The sequence below is a fragment of the Alosa pseudoharengus genome, unplaced genomic scaffold, assembly GCF_046254945.1.
Source record: "Alosa pseudoharengus isolate Yale_2024_CS ecotype anadromous, Long Island Sound unplaced genomic scaffold, YU_APseudo_1.1 YU_APseudo_1.1_scf_13, whole genome shotgun sequence".
In the NCBI taxonomy this organism is placed as follows: Eukaryota; Metazoa; Chordata; class Actinopteri; order Clupeiformes; family Clupeidae; genus Alosa; species Alosa pseudoharengus.
In genome coordinates, this window is record NW_027468598.1 from 33,549,286 (window position 1) to 33,572,149 (window position 22,864).

Consider the following 22,864-nt stretch of genomic DNA (forward strand, 5'->3'; position numbering starts at 1 on the left):
ACTGCACAAAAATCCCCCCTGGAATACCGAACTGTGATCATCTGCTGTGGCTAGTGGGAGCGACACATTTGCTTATCTGTCCGTCACATGACATCATCATATTCCATCAAAATGAATTTGAAGATGATGCGAAAAGACTCTCCTGATAAAATCACAACTCAAAAAGGTGCAAATAATTCCATAGTGTTGCTTTAAAGGTAAACTATGCAGTATTGGCAATTTCCTTACTATTTTTTTCGGTTTTTGCTTATTTTTTGCTTGCTCTGTCATGACGAATGTCTGAGAAACTCCATCGCTACCTTTTTCTAGCCGGTGCCTGGCGTGTATGTGTATTTGAATGCAGTAAAGCAATTCGTTACACTCGTTATACTTCCTGACACTGAGGCTGAGGCTGACCATAACAAGTTTGGATAATATTTCATTTCCAGATGTTGTCCTTAGGCCTATTGAAGACACTACTGTACCACACTACATTCAGCTTTCCATTGGCAGACAGTGCAATGCAGAGAAGTGGACCGATAACAACAGAGCGCTCTTGCCCCCTTAATTGGTTTGATAGAGAGATTAACTCCCTAAATCGAGATTATGGATAACTATTTGACAAACATGAAATAGTTAGTTACATTCCATTAGCCAGGGTAGCCTTATCACAAGTGTGTGTGCACTAAGCTCTATGGCTTTGTCAGGTAACAAATCTAGACAATAAGGCACAGCGATGCATAATAGTTGCCACATAAGGATAAACACACACACACACACACACACACACACTATGGTAAAAGTCTAGTCATACTGCAAAGCATTGTGTAATATCAGACCTTGTACAGAATATGAGGATGAGTGTGGCTTTAGAACACATATATATTTGTACAAAATGTGAACATTTTATTAAATGTACATGTATGAGCAAACAAATGTGAGCTTCCACAATAATTGAACAAACAAGGGGAGAGAATGTAAGACTTGTGGTCTACAAGGAGTTGTAGATAGGGGATGAAGAGAAGTTTAGAAGCATGAATTAATTTCTTTGGTTAGTCCACCGTGCAGCAGTCATATATTATATTCCTGCAGCATAATGTGGTACATCTAGTTGGTTATAGCTTGTAACACCCACCGAACCAGTTGACAATGTGGTCAGATAAAAAGGTGGAAGCCATGCACTTTACATCAAACAACACTGACAGATTCTCACCCACGCTGGAGATGTCAAGGACTCTACTCACTCTATTCTCAGCTAATTCTGATTGTGTTTTTCCTCAAGGATAACCTTTCGATTGTTTAAAGGTACTTGGACTTGGAAAAACAATGACAAGATATGGGAAACTTTCTGAACTTTTTTTTTACTTTCCTGTACATGCCATATTTAAAAGTGCTAATAGAACAGGATGTTATACCCTTTCGAAACTGATGTGACATTATTTGAACTAAAAATAATTTACATTTACAGTTCTCATCCATTTGTAGCTTGATTTTAATGGGTGTTCAATTCAACACATGAACACACGTACTAATGAAATAGTGTTTTTCCCTGTAACTTGAGGTGTTTTTTAATAAAGAAACATGTTGTTTAGTATGATCAAGTTCATGTGTTTCGATGTATAAAATGCACTGCTCAAAAAAATAAATAAGAGAACATTCACTACATTCACAGTGTAGTTCTTGCAAAATACAAAAATCGCCACAGAACAGTTTCACCTGTGCTCAAACCCAAATAATGTATTCTATCATATTCAAGGAAAAAGTTAATTTACAATTCAAAAGGGTTGTCTGAAATCCTGTTATCAAGAAGGCATTTATTAACCAGAAATGTACAATCATAGACATTAAAATAGAGGCGTTGAAAGAACTGAGGAAAAGCTACAGCAGAAAGAGGATGTGAACTAGAAAAGCATTTCCTGAAGGAAATACAGTGCATGAAAATGCAAAAATATGATGAGTTCATATGGTTAAATTATTTGCTTGGTAGATAAGGTTTAATATAGTTGGAATGACTGAATAGTTAAATAGGTTGATAATTGAAATGGTTAAATTATTTAGGCCAATAGTTGCTAACGAGATACTATCTCACAATAATGACATAGTATCTCACAATAATGAGATATAATAGATCAGAATATTTCTTTTTATGTGGCGCAAACGGGCTTCCATAAAATTGTTTAACAGTGAAATATTGTAGTGAGGACTTTTATTTTGAAACAGTTTTGGGCAGAGGAAACAGTTGAATAGGATGTGTAGTCTTAATTGACCCAGATTGTATGCTTAAAGCCTGAGGCTGCAGGTGGCCTGAACACCTGCCATAGGATTCTAATTGCTTAACGGCCGTATTATGATGTCACAATCGGCAATGTTAAGTCTATGGGGATTTTTAAAAAGTTTTTCTTTAATAGTTTAAAAAGTATAAAAGTTTCAAAGTTGAAAAGACATAGCAGCTTGGTCCGTTTGAATACCTACGTTACAAAGTTTGAATGAAGTTTCTAAGTTAAACTGTTCAAGAGAAATAGCGTACGTAAAAAGTGGTAAGCGGAATAATAATAAGAAGTTGTTGCCTAGGAAGAACAGTACAGTGCATTTTCATGCACTGTAATAAAACGATTTGGAAGAACAGTATAGTGCATTTTCATGCACTATAATTAATAGAATACAGAATGTAGTTCACATGTTGGTTATTTTTTACTCTCCGTGGTAAGTCCTGGACATACACTCACTCTAATTTTGAGTCAGTTTAAAAAAAAATCTATTTCAGCTGAGTACATCTCTCAGTACATATGTCTACCTGTATAACACAATGACGTTGGAATTACAGTCATCATCCAGAGCCTAGGTTGGGTGCGCACGCAGCATGGGGTCAGAAAAATGGTGCAGCTAATACAGTAGGCCGGGATGTTGAGCTGTCAAGATATGCATTGTCATTGTTACCCAAGGGTCGCGAACCGTACCTAAATAAATTAGTCTTAGGTAATGGCAATTGTTTGCCTGATCCTGAGCTGATAACAGAATGGATTGACGTTACCAAGTGGCCAGAGATTCATTAGCCCGACATATACGGATATTTGGTTGACAAGCCCAGCGTAAAAAAGCAATACAACTAAGTATTTGTCTTGACGTTTCAGTAAAGTCACACACACACGCAATTCAATGGGATGGAAAGCTTTCTGACACCCACATGCGCACACCTTTTCTGTGATGTGGACAGTGAAGGGATCTATAAAAACAAGTAAATCTAGCGTTTTGTTTTGGGGTTTTTTCAGTGTGGCTGGTGGGAACGACATGTGTTTATCGGTTTGTCACATTTGAAGATTATGACAAAACTGCTTTCCTGATAAACCACACTTTCCAGACTTTCCTGATGAAACCATGTGTCAAAAAGTTGCAAATTCTTGCATAGTGTTGCTTTAAAGAAGCAAATGCATCTGTTTTTCATGTTCAACATGTACATCTGAAAACATGTCAGATATCAGAATGTCATGATGTTCATCAGATGTAAATGCAAGTGGCTTCTATTATTTAATGAAATTCATTGAATTGTTATTTTGAGGTATTCAAGATTGTTCTTCGCCACCCAAGGCTATTCACCTCTACAAGTTCAAGTTCAAGTTCAAGTTACTTTATTTGTACCCAGAGGTACATGTAGATTTTGTTTGCAGTACAGAGTCCTCATACACACACACACATGGGGAACAAAAGAGGCACATATCACACATCTTAAGACAGTGGGAGTTAAGAAATGGCAAATTATATAAAAATAAAATAAAATAAAAATTATTAAATTAAACTACGTAGGTGATATGATATGCGGCGGTGGCCTCCCGTATCATAAAGAGAAATGTATCACTTAATCATAAACATTAACAAGAGGCGCTGAAAGAGCTGAAGAAAAGCTACAGCAGAAAGAGGATGCAAATGAGTATAATGCAGAATTAGTCAGAGTTCACACGTTGGTTATTTTTTACTCTCCGTGCTGAATATACACTCAGTGTATTTCAGAGTCTGTGTCAAAACTGCTGTCACATTTCAGCTAAGATCATGCAATAGCATGTGCTCTTCTTTGCATTTGGAAAGGGTGCTTGAGGTTTTACTGTAGTTGATGCAAGGTGATTGTGGAGGTGTCAGTTTGCTTTTGCTGTTGTTGTTGAGTACTGTCAGCCATTAGTATGGTGGTTATGTCACAGCCTGATGCAAGGCCGTAGCCATGATGTCAACATTGGAGACCCCTTGAGGTTGACATTTGCTGACGTACGTTTTACAACTTACTTGATCACGGGCAAATGTGGTCTGGTCCGAAGAGACTTAAGGAAGAAAGAAAGACAAAGACCTGTTAATTTCATGAAATTCTCATCGGAGATGGAGATGTCGATGGCTGTGCTCGCTCTTCTCTCAGGTAGCATTAAACTAATTTCTCTTAATCTGAATATGTAAAGTGAAGTAAAGGAAAGAATTCCTCCAGTATGAACATACTAAGGAGTGTCTGAAAACAGCAGTGGGAAATTATGGGATACTTTTAAGAGTTTTCTCCTGAATTCCACTATGCAGTAGTCTGGGTAAACCCAGATGAACCTGTTAGCAAATGTGCTCTGCAGGTCCGTCTGAAATGGATTGATGTTTGTTTCCAAACTTCTGAACCATTTTACGACTTCCAGGGGTGTAAACAGCAGTGAAATTAAACTGAAATAGGTGCATTGAACTCTTACCAAATTATTTCAGATGTGCAGTAAATACATCTTTCTTGTATAGATGTTTTAAATGCAGTTGTTCACTCTGTTCCAAAGAAAATACATGACCATATTTTAACACTGTCACCATCAGCGCTGCCATTGTTTGTGTTGAAGGCACGTGACTGGGATCAGATTTGGGGGTTTTGGTGATTCAGAAATGCGCTTCAATATCCTTTCCAAACTGACCTGCAGAGCTAATTCAAATTTGCTAACAGGCTCGACTGGGTTCACACAGGCTGACTATACAGGCCAAGAGAAATGTTATCACAAAAATAGATGAGATAGGCCTACATTCATAACATTCATCTGGATCAACTTTTCAACATTTCAATTCAAATTGGGTTTTCATTATGGATTAAATGTATGGCTCTGTTGAGGTCAGTGTTCTATCCTTATAATTATGACCGCCGCGCAGCGAAGCGGCGGTCATATAGGTTTAGTCAGATTTTTTTTTTTTTTTTTCTTTTTCGCATGCCCAAATTTCCGTCAATGAGTCCCGGGACACTGAAAGACCGGGGTACACGAAACTTGGTGGGCATGTAACCCCACATGGATAGCATGGAACCATCGTTTTTCGTTTTGATCTGTAGCCCCCCCGCTGGACTGGACCCCCCAAAAGGAGGGTAGGGCAGACACAGTTCTCTGTGAATATCTTGAGAACTGTAGGGCCTAGGATGACCATTTTTTTCCGTATGTTTGCCTCCAGGGGTCATGTTAACCCATTTCATGTGCACACATGTGCACAAACAGATACACACACACACACACATACATTCACAGTAATCATACGTATGACACATACTCACACAGTAGACATATGTACGCTTGCATGCACAGGCACATACGCAGGCACACACACAAGCACGCACACACACACACACACACCCACACACACACACACACTCACACACACACACACCCACACACATAACATAAACATAACACAAACAATCAAGAATTTCTCAGAATTATGAACAGGCAAGATGGAGGTGGGGTTGTATAAAGTTAATTTTACATGTGAAATCTATGAACTAATCATGTTTTGGTACTTGTTGTCTAGCAGATACCAGTGAGAATTGAGTGTGGATAATGCAATTTAGTGAAACAGTTAGAATCATATAGGCCTTTCAGCGTGATTTCTTTTTGTGGAAAAAATGTGCTGGACTGGGCGGTGGTCATATTTTGTACCGCTCTGCGGTACATCTAGTTATGTTCATAAGTGCTGATGAAAAACAGAAAGGCTGAAATAGGAAGTTTCGTAGGCTATGTGCAACACCTCAAACCAGACTGCATGGCACAAACTAACACTTCTGTATATATGAAACCACTCATTTATCAGAACATGCTGTATGGCCATAGGACAATACGAATGTATGTCAGTTCAAATATCGCTATGTGTAAACATACATTCAACAAATATCTCATCTGATTTTGGTTTGTTTATCTCCTCAGTAGTTCTTTCTCTCAATGTTCCCTCAGTACCTGGTAAGTGAAATATTTCCCCCAATGATTACACAAACTCAAAAATCCTGATTGCATGAGCTTATACTGTATTGGAACACATATCTCACATCTAAACATCTTGCACAGTGTTTTTCCAACCATAAAGATATCCATCCACCATGATAGTCTAATGGCATTTGATAGTCATGTATTGGCTATGAGTGTTGTGTTTGTTGTATTTCTTTGTAGTCGCTGCCCAGATCAGGCTGGTGAATGGGACCAGTGGGTGCTCAGGTCGAGTGGAGGTGTATCTCTCTAACCAGTGGGGAACTGTGTGTGATGATGACTGGGACATGAGTGATGCTGAGGTGGTGTGCAGACAGCTGGGGTGTGGCACTGCTGTTTGTGCCCCCGGGTCAGCCTACTATGGTGCAGGGACTGGAGAGGTTTGGATGGATGATGTCAGATGCTCTGGTACTGAACAGTCTCTGACCCAGTGCTACTACAAAAGCAAACATAACTGTCGCCATCATAAGGATGCAGGGGTGGTGTGTTCCATGGAAGGTGAGTTTGTAAAACTAAACTTGCTGAAAAAGCAAACAAAGTGAATCTTTGTGAAAATGGCTCTTTTCCATTTCCAGGTCCCTCCATCTCTCTCATTTCCTCATACTCAGCAGTCTCAGCTGGAGAAACTGTTCAGATCAGCTGCTCTAGGAGTGCATACCAGTGCACTGGCAACTTACTTCTGTTCAGAAATGGAGCTAACGTGAATTCAAAGGCTCTTAGTTCCTCCAAGAGCAGCGCTACATTTACTCTGTCTAATGTGGACTCTTCTCACCAGGGCAGTTACACGTGTGCCTACTCCTCCTCCTTAGTACAGCGGCTAAGCACCGGAATCGTTCAGTTTTCGCAGAAAGCATGAAACTTGGCACAGTTATACTACTACCCCTAGTGATCAAAAATTGAAATGGACCCCAACACATAGCGCCCCCTAGTGGCTGCCACCTTGAATTTAAATATGGCTACCATTCTTAATAGAATTGCTGATACAACTTCAAAATTAAACAAGATAAAAAAGTCTTTTAAGTTCTAACACTCAATTTTTAGGGTCAAGGAAGCTATTGACATGATTTCCAAACAAACTTGATGTTGGCCATTTTGAAATCCAATATGGCGGATACCAAATGTGAAAATATAGACCATCTCTATTGTTATTCATGATAGAAATATCATTCAAAAACAATTTCAAAGTTTGAACAGTCATTTTATCACATGACAAACTCAATAATATACAAGGCATCAAGTATAATTTGGTAAGATTCCAATATGGCCACTATGTGTAAGAAAATAAGCCAATTATTCTATATCTTGGTTAATTGAAGTAACTACCTACATCATCAATAAATTCTTATTCTACCTTCTTCTCTTTCTGAGCAAACCTTAACTCTTACTATACACTGCTCAAAAAACATCATACTGGATATCTACATTACATTACATTTGGCTGACTCATTTTTAGCCAAAGCGACTTACAACCTGGTAAACAGTTTAACGCTTTTAAAACAATTCTCTCAACAATTCTAGAACAATTTAAAACAATTCAAAAAGGTAGAGTACAATAGGGAAAAGTGCATCAGTGAGTGTTGTTTTTATACAGTCAAGTCAGGTGGTAAGTGCTAGAATTAGCTAGTTGTAAGTAGTGCTACGAGAGGAGATATTCTTTGAAGAGTTTGGTCTTCAGGAGTTTTTTGAAGGTGGAGAGGGATGTCCCTGCTCTAGTAGGAACTGGTAGCGCGTTCTAGCAACGAGGAATAACAGATGAACAAAGTTTGGATTGACCTGAGCGTACCGGTGGCAGAGCTAGATGATGTTTGTCTGAAGAGCGCAATGGTCGGGGGGTAGCATATATGCCTGTATGAGGGCATTCGAGTAGGTGAGAGCAGTGGGTTTAGCTGGGAGGACCAGCAGTTTGGTTTATGAGTGGTTTAGCAGGAGGTGGTGTGCCTTCATCCATGTAGATATGTCTGAGAGGCAATCCGAGGTCCGTGCCGAGACCAAGGGGTCATCAGGTGGAAAGAACAGATAAAGCTGTGTGTCATCTGCATAGCAGTGGTATGAGAAGCTGTGCGAATGAATAATCTGTCCCAAAGAAGTGGTGTGGATAGCAAAGAGAAGTACCCTGGAAATCCAGAGTTCTCGCAAGAGCACAATGGAATTGTCTCTGCGAGACACTCTGGCAAAGAGCAATGATGCACGTTACTTTTACCCCAACATTCCAAGCCATGATACGTTAAACGAGCATCCTGTGAGGTAGGATTCAAACTGATATGGACTGGGTAATATGTTAGGAAGAAAAGGATGCCACTTCGTTATTTGGGAATGAAAATGATCAATCCACAGAGGACTGAATTAAAAGACCCCCCGAAAATCTAAGTGGAAAAAATGACGTGGCAAGCTAGTCCATTTTGCTTAAATTTCAGCGCAGCAACTCATGATGGTACTCAGTAGTTCGTATGGCCTCGACATCCTTGATGGCATCGGGGCATGCTCTTAATGAAACAGCAGATGGTGTCCTGGGGTATCTGATCCCAGATGTGGACATGGCCATCACTGAGCTCCTTGACAGTCAGTGTTGCAACCTGGCGGTGTTGGATGGACCAAAATATAATGTCCCAGAGGTGTTCAATCGGATTTAAGTCAGGGGAGTGTGGGGGGACAGTCAATGGTGTCAATGCCTTCATCCTCCAGGAACTGCCTGCACATTCTCGCTACATGTGTCCAGCCATTGTTGTGCACCAGGAGGAACCCAGGGCCCACTGCACCAATACAGGGTCAGACAATGGGTCTAAAGTTTTCATCCTGATGCCTAAGAGCAGTGAGGGTGCAGTTGTCTTGCCCGTAGAGGTGTGTGCGTCCTTCCAAGGATATCCCTCCTCAGACCATCATTGGCCCACCACCAAACCAGTCATGCTGAATGATGTTGCATGCAACATTACATTCTCCAAGAGATCTTTAGACCTCACATGTGCTCAGGGTGAACCTGGTATCATTTGTGAAAAGCACAGGGCGTCAATGGCGAAACTGCCAATTTTGTATTCTATGGCAAATGCCAATTGAGCTGCACGGTGCTGGGCAGTGAGCATAGGTCCTTCCAGAGGCCATCGGGCCCTCAGGCCACCTTCATGAAGTCTGACAGGTCAGAGACATTCACACAAGTGGCCAGGAGGAGGTCCTTTTGTAGGGCTCTGGCAGGGCTCCTACTGTTTGTTGTTGCACAAAGGAGCAGATACTGGTCCTGCTGCTTGGTTAAGGACCCTCTACCATCCTGCCCAGCTCTCCTAGAGCAACTGTCTCCTGGAATCTCCTACATGCTCTTCAGACTGTGCTGGGAGACACAGCAATCCTTCTGGCAATGGAACGTATTGGTGTGCCATTCTGGAGGAGTTGGACTACCTTTGCAACGATTGTAGGCTCCAGGTACTGGCTTATGCTACCAGTACTGACACTGACCCTAGCCAAATGTGAAACTAGTGAAAAATCAGTCAAGGAGGATAAAGATGGAAAGTGTATAATTTGCCACCACCTCTAAAACCATTCCTGTTTTTACAGACCTATATCCCTTTTTCTTTTCTTGTCAAAGTTTTTAGAGAAAGTGGTCTTCAAGCAAGTCTTGGACTTGCTATATCAGAACAACCTGCTAGACCCTATGCAGTCTGTTTTCAAGAGTCATTCTATGGAAACTGCTTTTCTGTGACCGAAGCATTGAGAGTAGCTAACCCAGATAGCAAAGGGGCGTTGAATCCACGTTTGTTTGAAGCGGCGGAGGTTGATTCAACGTGGATTCAACGCCCCTGTGCTATCATGGAAGTCCTCATCTAAGTTGCTAAGTCATTAGTATTTATTCTACTAGACTTATCTGCAGCCTTCGATACTGTTAACCATGACATTCTCCTTTCTACACTATCTGAACTGGGATGTCTAGGAAATCCCTTGGCTGGTTTAAGTCCTACCTTAAAGGGCACATGATCTCACCACAGGTGTGCCTCAGGGATCAGTATTAGGGCCCCTACTTTTCTCTATTTACACACTTCCTTGGGTGAGACCATTCGCTCCTATGAATTTGATTATCACTGCTATGAGGACGATACTCAACTTTACCTGTCTTCCACCATAAAGCACACCCAAGGACTGGTCGCTGAACGCACTAGCAAGTGTCCTATAAGTGCTGGTTCACTGACTAGCATGAGCCCTAATGTGTCAGGAGGGAGCTAAACTCATAAGGGGCTGTATTTTGGGTCACCAGCGCATGGCGTAAAGTTCGTTATTCACCGGCGCGAAGTTGAATTCGTTATTTTGCACCTTTATTTTTTAAGCATTGCGCCCAGGGGTGTGGCAATTAACAACCTAGGGAGGGACCTGGCGCATTGTCTAAAAATCGCTATCATACACCACCTAAACCTGGTCAGAAGTCAATGGCGAGTTGTTCATATGCTATTTTAAGAGCGCATGTCAACAGTCATATTGGCAGGTGCACGCACCATCCTTCTATCATTCATGAACGCACACCAGCGCACGTCCATGCAAAGCATTACAAATTGCACGATTACAATGGTAAACATAATTAGAATAAAGATATTACGAAATACTGTACATCTCATGATGAGTAGTTATTCACCATCATTTGCATATTGGTAATGACGGTTAAAAGTGATTAGGGGAGAGGCGAGAGACACGTATGGAGCACAGCTGAAGACGCACTGTCACGAGATATAAGCAACTCCTCTGCAGGATAAATGTTGTTTTATTCAGACATTTGAGCAACATTAGGGTAAGTGTTGCTTTTTCCAGCCTATGTTTTCGATGGTAACCCATTGTCAGTCAATAGTGAAAGTAACTGCATATAACTGTCTTGTCGTTGACTGACTCCTTGGTGAAGTTAGTTTCACTTTGCCAATGAGTTCAAATAATAGACGAGTGCAAATGCGTGAAGGCTATGCTAGGTTTTAGTAAAGCATGGTTTAAGAATGACTATTCCATACGGTCTCGCAAGCAGCCTCCTTCAAACGCGCCGTTGAATGCCAAAATACCGATGCATTTATTTGACATATCGCGCGTTGCGCCGTTAAAGGGAATGACAGATGTCATTCTCATTGGTTTAAAATGATGTTACGCCCTTGTTGTTAAAATGTGAACACCTTGTTACGCCATGCGCTCCACTTTTGAGAACGAAACCCCTCCCAATGTGAACTGGACATCCTACTAAATTTGAATAGACTTTTGACGAGTGATGATGCACTTTAGAATGTCATGATAGGGCCCAAGGTATTACGTATTTAAATTAGCTTCATTGACAGGCATAATCATTTTATGGGATGCAAAATGTTAAACTACAATAAAACAAAATAGACCTTTTCAAACAATCACTATAAGCCTTAAAAGAAACTTTAGCATACGCTAATTAGCCCCACCCACCTCAATTGAATTAGGCTAACAGTAGGATGTGTTGGACTGGGTTATGTGTACTAATTTATCTAACTCTAGGATAGAAGACAAAATAGCTAATTTCCCAAAAGGCAGCATATGTTTCTTTAAGAGACTTGACAGACATTAGCATCCATGGGTTTTAGCCTCCTTGCTAGCATGCCAGCCTCTAGGGGGCAAATTAGAAGGGTTGAGCCCAGGCAAGTGCAGGGTTTAGTCACACAGTCGAAACTTTACACATAGCCTAAACGCACCCCAGTTTTTGATTCAGTGTCAGAATGTATGGCTACTTCTTTAAAATTCACCATGTCTGCCATTTTAATTATGCATGATTGTCTCATTATATATTTCATAATGCTGAAAGATGGCTATAGACATCATATTATGTGTTAAAAGCAGCATAGCATTATAAATGTAGAAAAAAAGGGCATATTTTGGTGGCCATATTTGAAGTACCAAGTTTCGTGCTTTCTGCAAAAACTGAACGATTCAGGTAAAAATCTGGCCTTAGCCGCTGTACTACCTCTACTCATAGCAGGTCCATTAGCATCACTGTAGGTGAGTAAAGAGGTGTCAGCTAACCAGGCACACAATGGTAAAGGGAAAGAACCATATCGTAACACCCCCAATTATCACCACTTTTGTTCAGAAATTCTAAAACAACAATGTTTTTTAACACTTCAAAATAACATTTGCTAAATTAACCTTAAATTTTTCAGTAGCCATAGGTATGTAGATTTGAACAAAATCTGGTTGGGTTCTTAACGGGAGCATTTACTGCCTGAAATATCCGCTTTTTGTTTACCACATTCAGAGTTATAGTGCTGGCCTGATGGGTCGCCTATTTACGCCGTTTCAACGGCACATGAACGGTTAGACCGAGAATTCTCGTTATGAAATTAAAATTCCACTGGAGCTCCAAGCGGTTGTGTACACGCAGCCTTACAACACTGTTTACAGCTCTTCGAGTCACGGTAAAATGTAATTTTTGGTACATAGCTAATTTAGATACACCTATGGTGTGGGTGGTTGCCTTTCTTTAGGAGTGCAGCGTCTTTGTTTGTATAGAAACACTGTCAAAATCATTGTCATGGTCAAATGTCTTATACATGAAAAAAAATTATATATATATATATTTATATTTTCCAGTTGTACTACATGAGCCAAGTCTATTTAGCCATTCTAGCTTTGGTTACTTGTCATCTCATTTTGAAATACCTCCTTCCTCAGTGGACCTTGTGCAGCCCAACATCTCTCTCAGTGCCCCAGATGGAGGGCTGTTCTGGGGTCCTCAGGGGCCAGAGGTGACCAGGGGCCACAGCCTCTCACTCATCTGCTCTACTGAGCCACAGCACCAAGGAGGCTCCTTCCACCTCATCTTTGATGGGTCTAACAGGACCAGGACTCAGCTCGCCATCAACCACTCAGCCTCCTTCTACATTCCTGAGGCTGACTACTCCCACCAGGGCAGCTACAGCTGTGTCTATGAGGTCACTGTGTTCAAGTCAACACAGACAGCACCACTGACAGTCACCATAAAATGTAAACATTCAGCACTTGAGTATTATTTGTTTGTGTGTTTGTTTGTTGTTAGCTCTTGTAATGTCCTGTTTCTTTTTCTAGCATCCCTGACTCCCATCATTGCATCTGGAGTGATTTCAGGGTTGTTCCTACTTTTGCTGATCCCTGCCATCCTCTACCTGGTGAAGAAAAAGTGTTTGAGTGACACAAATACACACACCATCCAGATGAATACTGTGGCACACAGTGAGTAAAAAAGCATCTCATTAATGAAATGAATCTATCAGCAGTACTTATCCTCCATCTTTACCTAAGGCATTTACATGTAATGCTTTGAAAAACTAAACCATGATAATGTCTGAAATCTGAAATTACAAATATATGGATTTCATTATGGACCAGGTGAGTCACCTGATGAAGATGAGAACATCTATATGAACACAGTCATGCCTGCTAACCAGAGGGATCATGATAAAGAGGCTGATGGAGATGTGGAAGAAGATTATGTGAATGTAGAAGAACAGCATGGCCCAACTGCTACAGACAACGACATGCCTGCTGTCCAGAGGGACCATGATAAAGAGGCTGATGGAGATCTGGAAGAAGACTATGTGAATGTAGAAGAGCTGCATGGCCCATGACATATACACCCCCCCCCCCACAAAAAAAAAAACTTTGGCCTAGGCTACTTAGATACTGAAAAACAGATACATATGTGTGTTAATTAATTGTCTCTAGTCAGTACATCAAATAAGGAAGGCCTATAGTTGGAAATTGTGATAATAAAATATGTAGATTTTGGTAGTTTGGTATTTTCATGTAGCCTTGGCAACTAGCCATCTAGTATAGGCCTGAATAATTATGCACATGAAATGACACTTGTTAAACTCACCTCAACATGTCTTTTGTAATCATTTAACCCTCCATGCTAAAGTCACTGTTACAAACAGTGCTGCATGCAAGACTTATCATTATTTTTTACTCTTATGAGACAAGGGTACACTTTTGTGTAGTCTGATTATTGATATTGATCCTATTGATAACCTAGCCTGAAAAAATCCAAACACATTGACGAAGTGAATAGAGGAGACTCTCGATTGGAAAACATTTTCAACACTTGCATCGCGATGGGCACTAACTTTGAAATCATTGGTCCACCGTCCAGCCTTACCACTCACATTGATCAGAGATTCCTAATCTTACTTTCTACTTTGTCCTAAACTATCAACAGTCAGGAAACAATGTATGTGGGTCTACCTTTGCTGTAAATACATTTTTGCATTTTTCCAACTGCATTTTTTGACGTGAAAGGTGTTGCTGCTTCTGTTTATCACAATAAATGTCCGTTTAAATGTGGTTGGCCTGACATTGTTCTTGTCTAAGGGGAAACGGTTGTGAACTATGGTGTTCCGGACCATAGATATTAGAAATCTAGATACCGCATTGTCTGTCGGGCTGCCATATTGCTGGGGGCAAACACCTTACTGTCTATGGGCAACACTTGCTGGCAATCAGAGACACCTGTCTGATTTCCAATCAGAGACATCTGTTTCTCCATTGGCCTCCAGTGAACGTTGCCCCCACCACGATGGTGGCGCTATTTACGTACGTTCTGGAGCCCAATGCGGTATCTAGTTTTCCTTTTTTTTGTCCTTTTAGGCAAGTCCCTCCACTCGGCGGCCATATTGTAACGGTTTTTGGGCACTTATCGGGCATCTATTTCGGCAGAAATGCGGGTGCGCAGCGCAAGGCTTCACGACACCAACCTTGCTCCAGCGGCGAGATCACAACACATGATTGGCACGATGTATTCACAACACATCACATGATTGGCACAATGTATTCACATGTCGACTTTTTTGCCAAGGAAGGGGCGGGATATGTGTAGACAACTGCCATATTGGCGTTACAAACTAACCCCATGCATTTCTATGGAGGATTTTTAGAGTGCTGTGTCTCCTCATTAGAAAGTCTCTGCTATATCTCCCTGAAAGAAGATCTAGGTGGGCAGGGCCAGGCTATTGATAACCTGATAACCTCTGCCTGTTATTTTGTTGTCAGATTGGTTTTGTACTTCCGGTAGCCGCTTACAGAGCTGTCAATGCATGCTGAGCATCAGACAACATTGTGGTCCATCATGAAGTGCTTTCATTAAGCCAGCACTGTACACTGCTGCATGAATCTGAACGCAACAAATCTTACAAATGCCTATAAATCAAGTATTTTATTACCTGTGTGTCCCATTTAAAGTTATAACAATCTTTCAAAGCTGTATTAATTTGTTCTCCAGTTGTTAAGGATTTACATTTATATAAATTAAAGGACAATTCTGGCACAAATTGAACCTAGGGGTTAATAACACATGTGTACCGAGTTTGTCCGTTCTCTGGGATATGTTTTCAGGCTAATCGAACATGACCAGTTTTACCACAAACCACTAATTGGCGTATAACGCTAGTCTTCGGGGCACACGTAAAGTAAAAAAAAGCTAAGGCTCAGAATAGCACCACACTTCCACGGTAGCATAATGAGGGGCCCTACATGTAAACCGAAGCATTGAGAACTTTGTAAGTGTACACACAGTTTACACTTACAAAGATAGTTTAGAAACAATATCGTTCACGTATACAAGTGACAGTTCAGCTCGCGTTGCTCCAGTCCAACGTCGTGCAACGTGACTGTTTTCCCAAGATGTAGGGCCCCTCATTATGTCTCATTATGCAGAATTGTGTCCACTGTTAGCTCGCTATCATGTAACCGACGATAGTTGCTACAAAATACAAATCGTCCTTAATTCCCGCCACCCGAAGATTCAAGTTTTGAGAAATCCTATAGCAGGCACGTTTGTAAGGAAGGGGTTCATGGGAATTGTAGTTTTGTAGTTGATATTAAATATCAACAACAAGACAAGACGTTGTTTGCTGAGTTTAATATTTAATTGAATTTGTGACACTGACAAAATAGCACTCTACCTTAATATCCTATGCTATAATTTAGGCTTATATTCTGGCTCAGCTAAATATGACAACACATTGAGAAATAGTTATATTTTTATTTGAAATATGATTTCATAAAATATGTTAAGTACAAAAACTGTATAAGCTCATTGAGTAATAATTAGCTTAGCAATGGTCTTGATAAAGTAACTTAAATAATGTAACTGACACAGGTTACTTTTTCCTAACTCAGTCAATCACATTGTCGATGCTATGTAGCATACAGATAGCCTATTTCATATATTTTTGCTACCAATACAGATCATTGTATTTCTGTAATTAAATTGTTAACAGTGTTAGTTATTTCATCTTGTCAAAATATTCCGCGTATCAACACTGGCAGCTCACTGAGTAAGTAAGGGTCAGTAACATTGTACACACACAAATGAAACACACAAATCAAACTATGTAAAAAAAAAAAAATTTGACACAGGAGTTTTAACTGTACTCTCCGCAAAGCCCAACAGTCTTTCCGTCCCAGTCTGAGATGGAGAGGCACTTGACGAAGAAGTGGCCGAGGTCGTGTTTGGAGATGACCCTTCCCTTCAGCATGTTCTCAGTAACGGTGTACTTTTCTGTCAGGGGGTGGTTGTCTATAGGGGAGACAGAGAAAGACACTGCTACAGGAAAACTGGAAACTGCACACCTCCTGCGTTTAGGCCTACCCTCCTTAACTGTACATTATGTTTTAATGCTACATTATTCCAACTAGGCCATCTATTTGATGACCATAAGGCCAGAACATTCGCTAAAGACAGATAGAGGATTACTAAGGCAACAGCAGCAGTAGCAACAGCAGATGATGAATCTTTCTATCGATAATACCAGTTCTGAAACTGTCACTAATTATCCCCTCACCAGCGATGTGTGGTGGCATGACCGCCACGTAGTCCAGGCCGGACTCCTTCAGCACTGTGTACATCCTGTCATGGTCCTCAGTGACCGGGACCAGGCGGGGGGGCACTTTGGACCGATCCCACAAGAGGAAGGCTGGAGGACGCGTGGTTGAAAAGAGTTAAGAGTTGGTGGGAGCTTATAGAACAATGTCCGGCTAAGCCTTATACCTAGCACCTGTTTACATTTTTTTAGATGTGCGTGCACTCCACTCATTGAAAAGAGTTATACTCATGAGGCAAGCTTTGTGGTAAGGTGAGTGGTGAGGTGGTAAATTTACATTACACAAACATTCAGTATGAGGGTCCTCCTTACATAGACATAATGAACACATAATACACACATTCTGTATTGCTCTGTAGCTGAACTGGTAAAGCAGGGTTGTAAAGGGCACTATATAATTTGTTTCTGAGAGTTGAAATGTATTAAATGTACACTTTGTATGTAATATAATACATCTTATGATTAAAATGTTAAGAGACACAGTATGTAAAATTGAAATGCGATACAAATCTAAACTGCAGATTTTTTTTTTATTATTTCATATCTTCCAAAATACATCAACCACATTTCATTTTAAGAAACTACTGTAGGCTTACCTGACATGCATCCAATGACTTTACTGATACCTCTGGCTTTCATGACGTTGATGATGTTTCTTGTCCCCTCTGACATCATTGTAGTAGGACCTTTATAGATAGAAAAGGCGAGCATTATGCCATGCACATGTTCATGCTCTCAGGCAAAGCATTTAGTTAGACTGCCCTCTTGTGGACATGTGGTGTTATATGTTCAAATGCAACTGCACATGATGGCCTACCTAAACCTGTAGTGCAACACCTCCTTCACTCTATAAAGTGAGGGCATGTTCTGAGAGGTGCATTACTGAAAGTGATGCTGAATCAGTGTCCACTGTGAATTATCTGTTCACACTGGCAGTACTGAGATCATTTCTGGTTCCAATTCTATTAGGGCCCATATTACTGAGATCATTTTTAATTAAGGCCCATAGACTCACTAAGATCACTTCTGGTTCCCATTCTAATTAGGGCCCATAGACTCACTGAGATCAGTTCTGGTTCCCGTTCTAATTAGGGCCCATAGACTTACTGAGATCACTTCTGGTTCCCGTTCTAATTAGGGCCCATAGACTCACTGAGGTCACTTCTGGTTCCCGTTCTAATTAGGGCCCATAGACTTACTGAGGTCACTTCTGGTTCCCATTCTAATTAGGGCACATAGACTCACTGAGGTCACTTCTGGTTCCCAGTATGATGATGGCTGCATCCTGACCCTCCATCGTCGTCTTCACGTCGTCTTTGTTCAGGACGTCCCCCACCACCACTCTGGAGGCCTTGTGGTCGGCAGGGAGCCTGGACGGGTCGCGCACCAAAACGGTAACATTGTAGCCTTCAGAGGAGGAAACACACATGCGTTGAGGTTCAGACTTCGATCTCTGGGTGTCAGAGTACCTTGTGTATTCTCAGAACCAGTGGCGTCAGTTAGTTTTGAAAAGTGATGGGGACAATTGGACGATTTTCAAACAATTTTGGACAGAAACTTTAAGCAAAGATAGGCAAGCTGCCTGTCGTCTGACTCATCCAAACCACACACTGCATCTGTGAAAGATAATCATTAACATAGGACTTGGACATCACAATAAATGAGGCTACAGGATAGTTACGAGGAAATTAATTTTGTGTGTATGGTCTAAAGTTGACAACCAACAGTCAACTTTTTAAGCAGCCTATCATAGGCTATTTCACATCATCATCAGTGCGTGGAGAACTAGCCTGTGGTTCTCGAAGCTTGTTATAGGCTATTGCTGGTTGTGCTTTGGGGTAGGGTTAGTGAGTCTAGATGAGGCGAGTGGCAATCACATACCTGCTGATCCCGCAGCAGGTGATTCCTTCACCTTTAGCTTTGTCTCTCAAAAAAGTGTCTCATATTCATGGCTTATAAGCCTTGCAATATTGCAAGCTATACCAGGCACTAACAAACACTAATGGCTCGCTCGTTCTATGCTCCTAACGCCACTTTAAAGTATGCGTGTTCTTACACTCAAAATTTAATTTAATATCTCTATCCCTATCAAATAGACAGAAGTAGATTTCATGTTTGTGGCTTGTTGAAGTGTGGACTATAACTGCTCAATTGTATTCGAACACAGCAGCTGTTTCAGTGTAATACTGTGTTTCACCACATTCACTAAATAGCATTACAGTTTTTTCTGAATGCTTAAACACATTTTTTGTAACTATGGCTTTTTTTGCAAAACTCTACACACAAATGGCAAAACCACTCACTGAGTTCGCAAAACTAAAAGCACAAACACTGCTTTGCACTCAGTTTGCAATTTTGTAACACACACTTTGCACAACTGTAGGCACAATGGCTATTATTTACACTATTTTGCCAACTCTCTGGCACACTTTCTCATGTGAAAACTGTTTTAGATAATTAGTTCACTTTGCAATCAGCCTAAGCACTATAAATAAGCCACAGGTAATGTACAATGGGGTGAGCAGGAAGAGTGAGAAGAGAAAGAAATAGCCCTTTTACAGACAAAAAAACAGTCTACATGTGGGGATATTGTCATGTCAGGCCTGGATACGTCATTCCAGAATATATTTTTCCCGGTGCCTTGGACTAGGACATTGCATGTGATGTAGACAGAATTTTGAGAGAGACGACCCGATGTAGACTGATTTGTTTTGTCTCAGTGAAATGCTATTTTGTGTTTTGACTTGGAAAAACACACTTGTGTTTGTTTTGATGTGTGTAAATAAACACTACTGTAATACTTGAAGTTTGGATCCCTGTATGTTTACAGAACTATGACAAAAGTATGACCTCAAACTGACATAGTCTACCTTGTGCACAGAGAAAGCAAAAGCCAGATGTGTTTTATATTCATACCATCAGTGTGTTGTTGGCACATTGTGTGCTTACTATTGTGATGGCTTGTGTTTACTGTTAGATACGAAAACACCATTTTTACGAAGGTGTGAAGAGTTAAGCAAGGTGTGTTAGCTTTTGCAAGAGAACTACAATCTTTTGCTGATTGGGTGAGAGGTTTTGCCATTTGTGTGTAGAGTTTTGCAAAAAAAGCCATAGTTACAAAAAATGTGCTTAAGCAATCAGAAAAAACTGTAACAGGGGCGCTGTTTCACTCATTGCAAAATACTAAATGAAAACGGGAGATGTAGGCTATTTTTTCTTCATTTATTGTAACCGAGGGCTTTCAAAAAGTGGTGTGGCTGAAATCAGTCATGACAAAAACGGGTTGGTGCATATCCCCCACGACCCCCCTGAACTGACGCCTATGCTCAGAACCACGTTACATTTACTTTGGGGAAATGCTAGCTTTATCTTGATACATTGTGGCATTCTGGACTTTTTTGTATTTCTAATGATTTCCCAAACTTCCAATGCAAGTTGGTGTCACAGAGTGTTTAGTTCAGTGACACGATATCAAGTTAAATAGTGAATAAACTAACTCATCAATTATTTGGGATTTGTTTTTCTTTTTTTTTCAAAATGCTGAAAAAAATGTGTATTAACCTTAATCTTATAGTGAAGTCCATGACTTCAACAAACTATAACTTTGTGATTTTACATCTGATGTCTGCATATTTAATTATTCATGGTTGGCTAATGTGTTGAAATCGCAAAAGTCATGATCTTTTCAAGTTGCTGCAGATGGCGCGAAGGCTCTAGGGTTGGACCGAGCAGACTAGTGCCACCCTCCCTGGAAAGGATGATAAAGGGCCATCGGCAGTTATCTCTTACAATGCAGCGCTCTATCAATAACCGTGACTCAGCAGAAATGACTTCCTACACAACCATGACTAGATAGTTTCGCAGATACCGTATGACCATGACAAAGGGGAAATATCCTAATTGCAACAGATCGAGCGTATCTGGTCTCAGGTCAAAGCGATATAATTTATATAACCTTTATAAGTAAATGTCATATATAACCCCAAGTCAATATACCAATATGCTGATTTAGGTGTCTAGAACACTGCAGCAGCCCACACGATGATGATCTTGTTGAGAATTGCTTTAAAACTTAAACTGTTTACCATGTTGTTAGTCGCTTTGGCTAAAAATGCGTCAGCCAAATGTAATGTAATGTAATGTAATGTAATGTAATCATCATCATCATCGCTTGGCGATAATCAAGTTGTGTTGTCACAAGTCACAAGTCACATGGCTACGTCGTTGTACAAGATCCTGACCCAAAACATCACAACATACAAAGAGCTACATTTGTAAAGGCTTGCGCTGGGTTCCGATCGAGAGTGTCAAATATGTAGACTGATACATTCAGTCACCATATAATAATACAACCACATTAATATGTAAATGCAGTTCATAACAGAAGCAATGACAGCTGCATTGGAGTCCTACCTGCCGCAACCGCTTGCGGTAAGGTCACCAGTCCAGTCATTCCCGTAGCTCCAAATATTGCAACATTTTTTATGGAACCAGACATACTGTACTTTATAGATTTGTCTCCGACTAAGCAACTAAATCAAATAAAAAAAGAGTCGGTTGTTTGGTGCAGTTGCTTTTGGTCGATTGTGGTTATCTACGTTCAGACCATGTAGCTTTAACACAAAACTACAAGGGGGCGTGATCGCATCATTTTCAGGAAGGAAGCCTTGCCCACGGTTCGTCCCTAAAACAGACTCCACCTATTTAAATCCGCATTTAAAGGAGAAGCACACATACATTTCTCAACTGCACCTGTTACATAAAAGTGCATCAGCCTGCTTTTACTCTTTAATAAGTCTTCTTCACAAATAGCCAGAGATGGTATTCACACATTCCCTACTCAAGTGGAATATAGATACCTCTGTGAAAAAATAAGTCTAGTAAAAGTATAAGTACTGTAACTTCTTTACTCAAGTAAAAGTAACAAAGTACAGACTCTGAAATGTACTTAAAAGTATAAAGGAAAGCATATTGTTAAAAGAAGCAGACTGTAACCTACAATGATATTCTAATTGAACAAATGTAACTCCTTAACAACTATTTCTACTATTCACATTCACATTTACAGTTACTACAAATGTGTAGCATCTGATCCAAGACAATGGGGAGATGCAGCCGAGGATGTCACAGTGATATCCAAATATCCATATGGCCAGGTGGATAAACTGGTAGTGAGGCAGTTGCCTGTCTGGCAACATTGTTTTGAACTCCTTAGGAAACATTCTTAAGACCCTCAGGTTTGATTCCAGGCTGTTGGCCTAACATGCACACAGCACAAGGCCTATACGAGATATGCAGGGAGATTGGATATTGTGGATAACCTACTGCAAAAAGAAAATGGGAATCATTCTGTCTGAAATGTATCAAACTTGTATCACTATGACATGAACAGCAGTTATGTCTATGTAAAATTAATAGGGCTTCATTTCATCAGTCAACATGACAATCTGAACCTCTATATTGTAGTTGACTCTAATAAGGTGAATCAATAATCAAAATGATTAGCCATTATCATAATCAATATTTGTAAAGTGATTGATCTCAATATGTTGACAATGAAAAACTATAAAACTAGATGTGGTGGTCACACTTCCTTGCTCTAGGCCACCGAGCTACCACAACAAGACTCCTCTCATATTAGGCCTCCCAGCTTCTTACCTGTGGACGACACTACAGGCACTTCAGACTCCTGAACACAAAACTCCTCTGGACTATTTATCTATTTAATGTTATTTTATTGTTTATTTTTTCTTTCTTTCTGTACTTTCTGTAAACAATTACCACCGACATTGTTGTGTGGCAATAAAGTCTATC

At 40.4% G+C, this 22,864-nt stretch overlaps 1 protein-coding gene across 1 annotated transcript; it reads right to left on the reverse strand.

Moving 5' to 3' along the window:
* Positions 1–16,194: 16,194 nt before the first annotated feature.
* blvrb (biliverdin reductase B) lies at positions 16,195–21,686 on the reverse strand. The gene is made up of 5 exons (XM_076282893.1): positions 21,464–21,686; positions 18,296–18,457; positions 17,647–17,736; positions 17,012–17,143; positions 16,195–16,746 (listed from the first exon to the last, which is right to left on the reverse strand). Exons 1-5 carry the CDS (start codon positions 21,546–21,548, stop codon positions 16,592–16,594), a joined length of 624 nt encoding a protein of 207 aa, XP_076139008.1. The 5' UTR covers positions 21,549–21,686; the 3' UTR covers positions 16,195–16,591.
* Between the last annotated feature and the right edge of the window lie 1,178 nt (positions 21,687–22,864).

Excerpts from the sequence above, each read along its gene's own strand:
- blvrb (XM_076282893.1), bottom strand. The coding sequence starts at position 21,548 with ATGTCTGGTTCCATAAAAAATGTTGCAATATTTGGAGCTACGGGAATG. Across the intron at positions 18,458-21,463 it reads ACCGCAAGCGGTTGCGGCAG|GCTACAATGTTACCGTTTTG; the intron begins GTAGGACTCCAA and ends CCTCCTCTGAAG. Across the intron at positions 17,737-18,295 it reads GGGAACCAGAAGTGACCTCA|GTCCTACTACAATGATGTCA; the intron begins GTGAGTCTATGT and ends CTATCTATAAAG.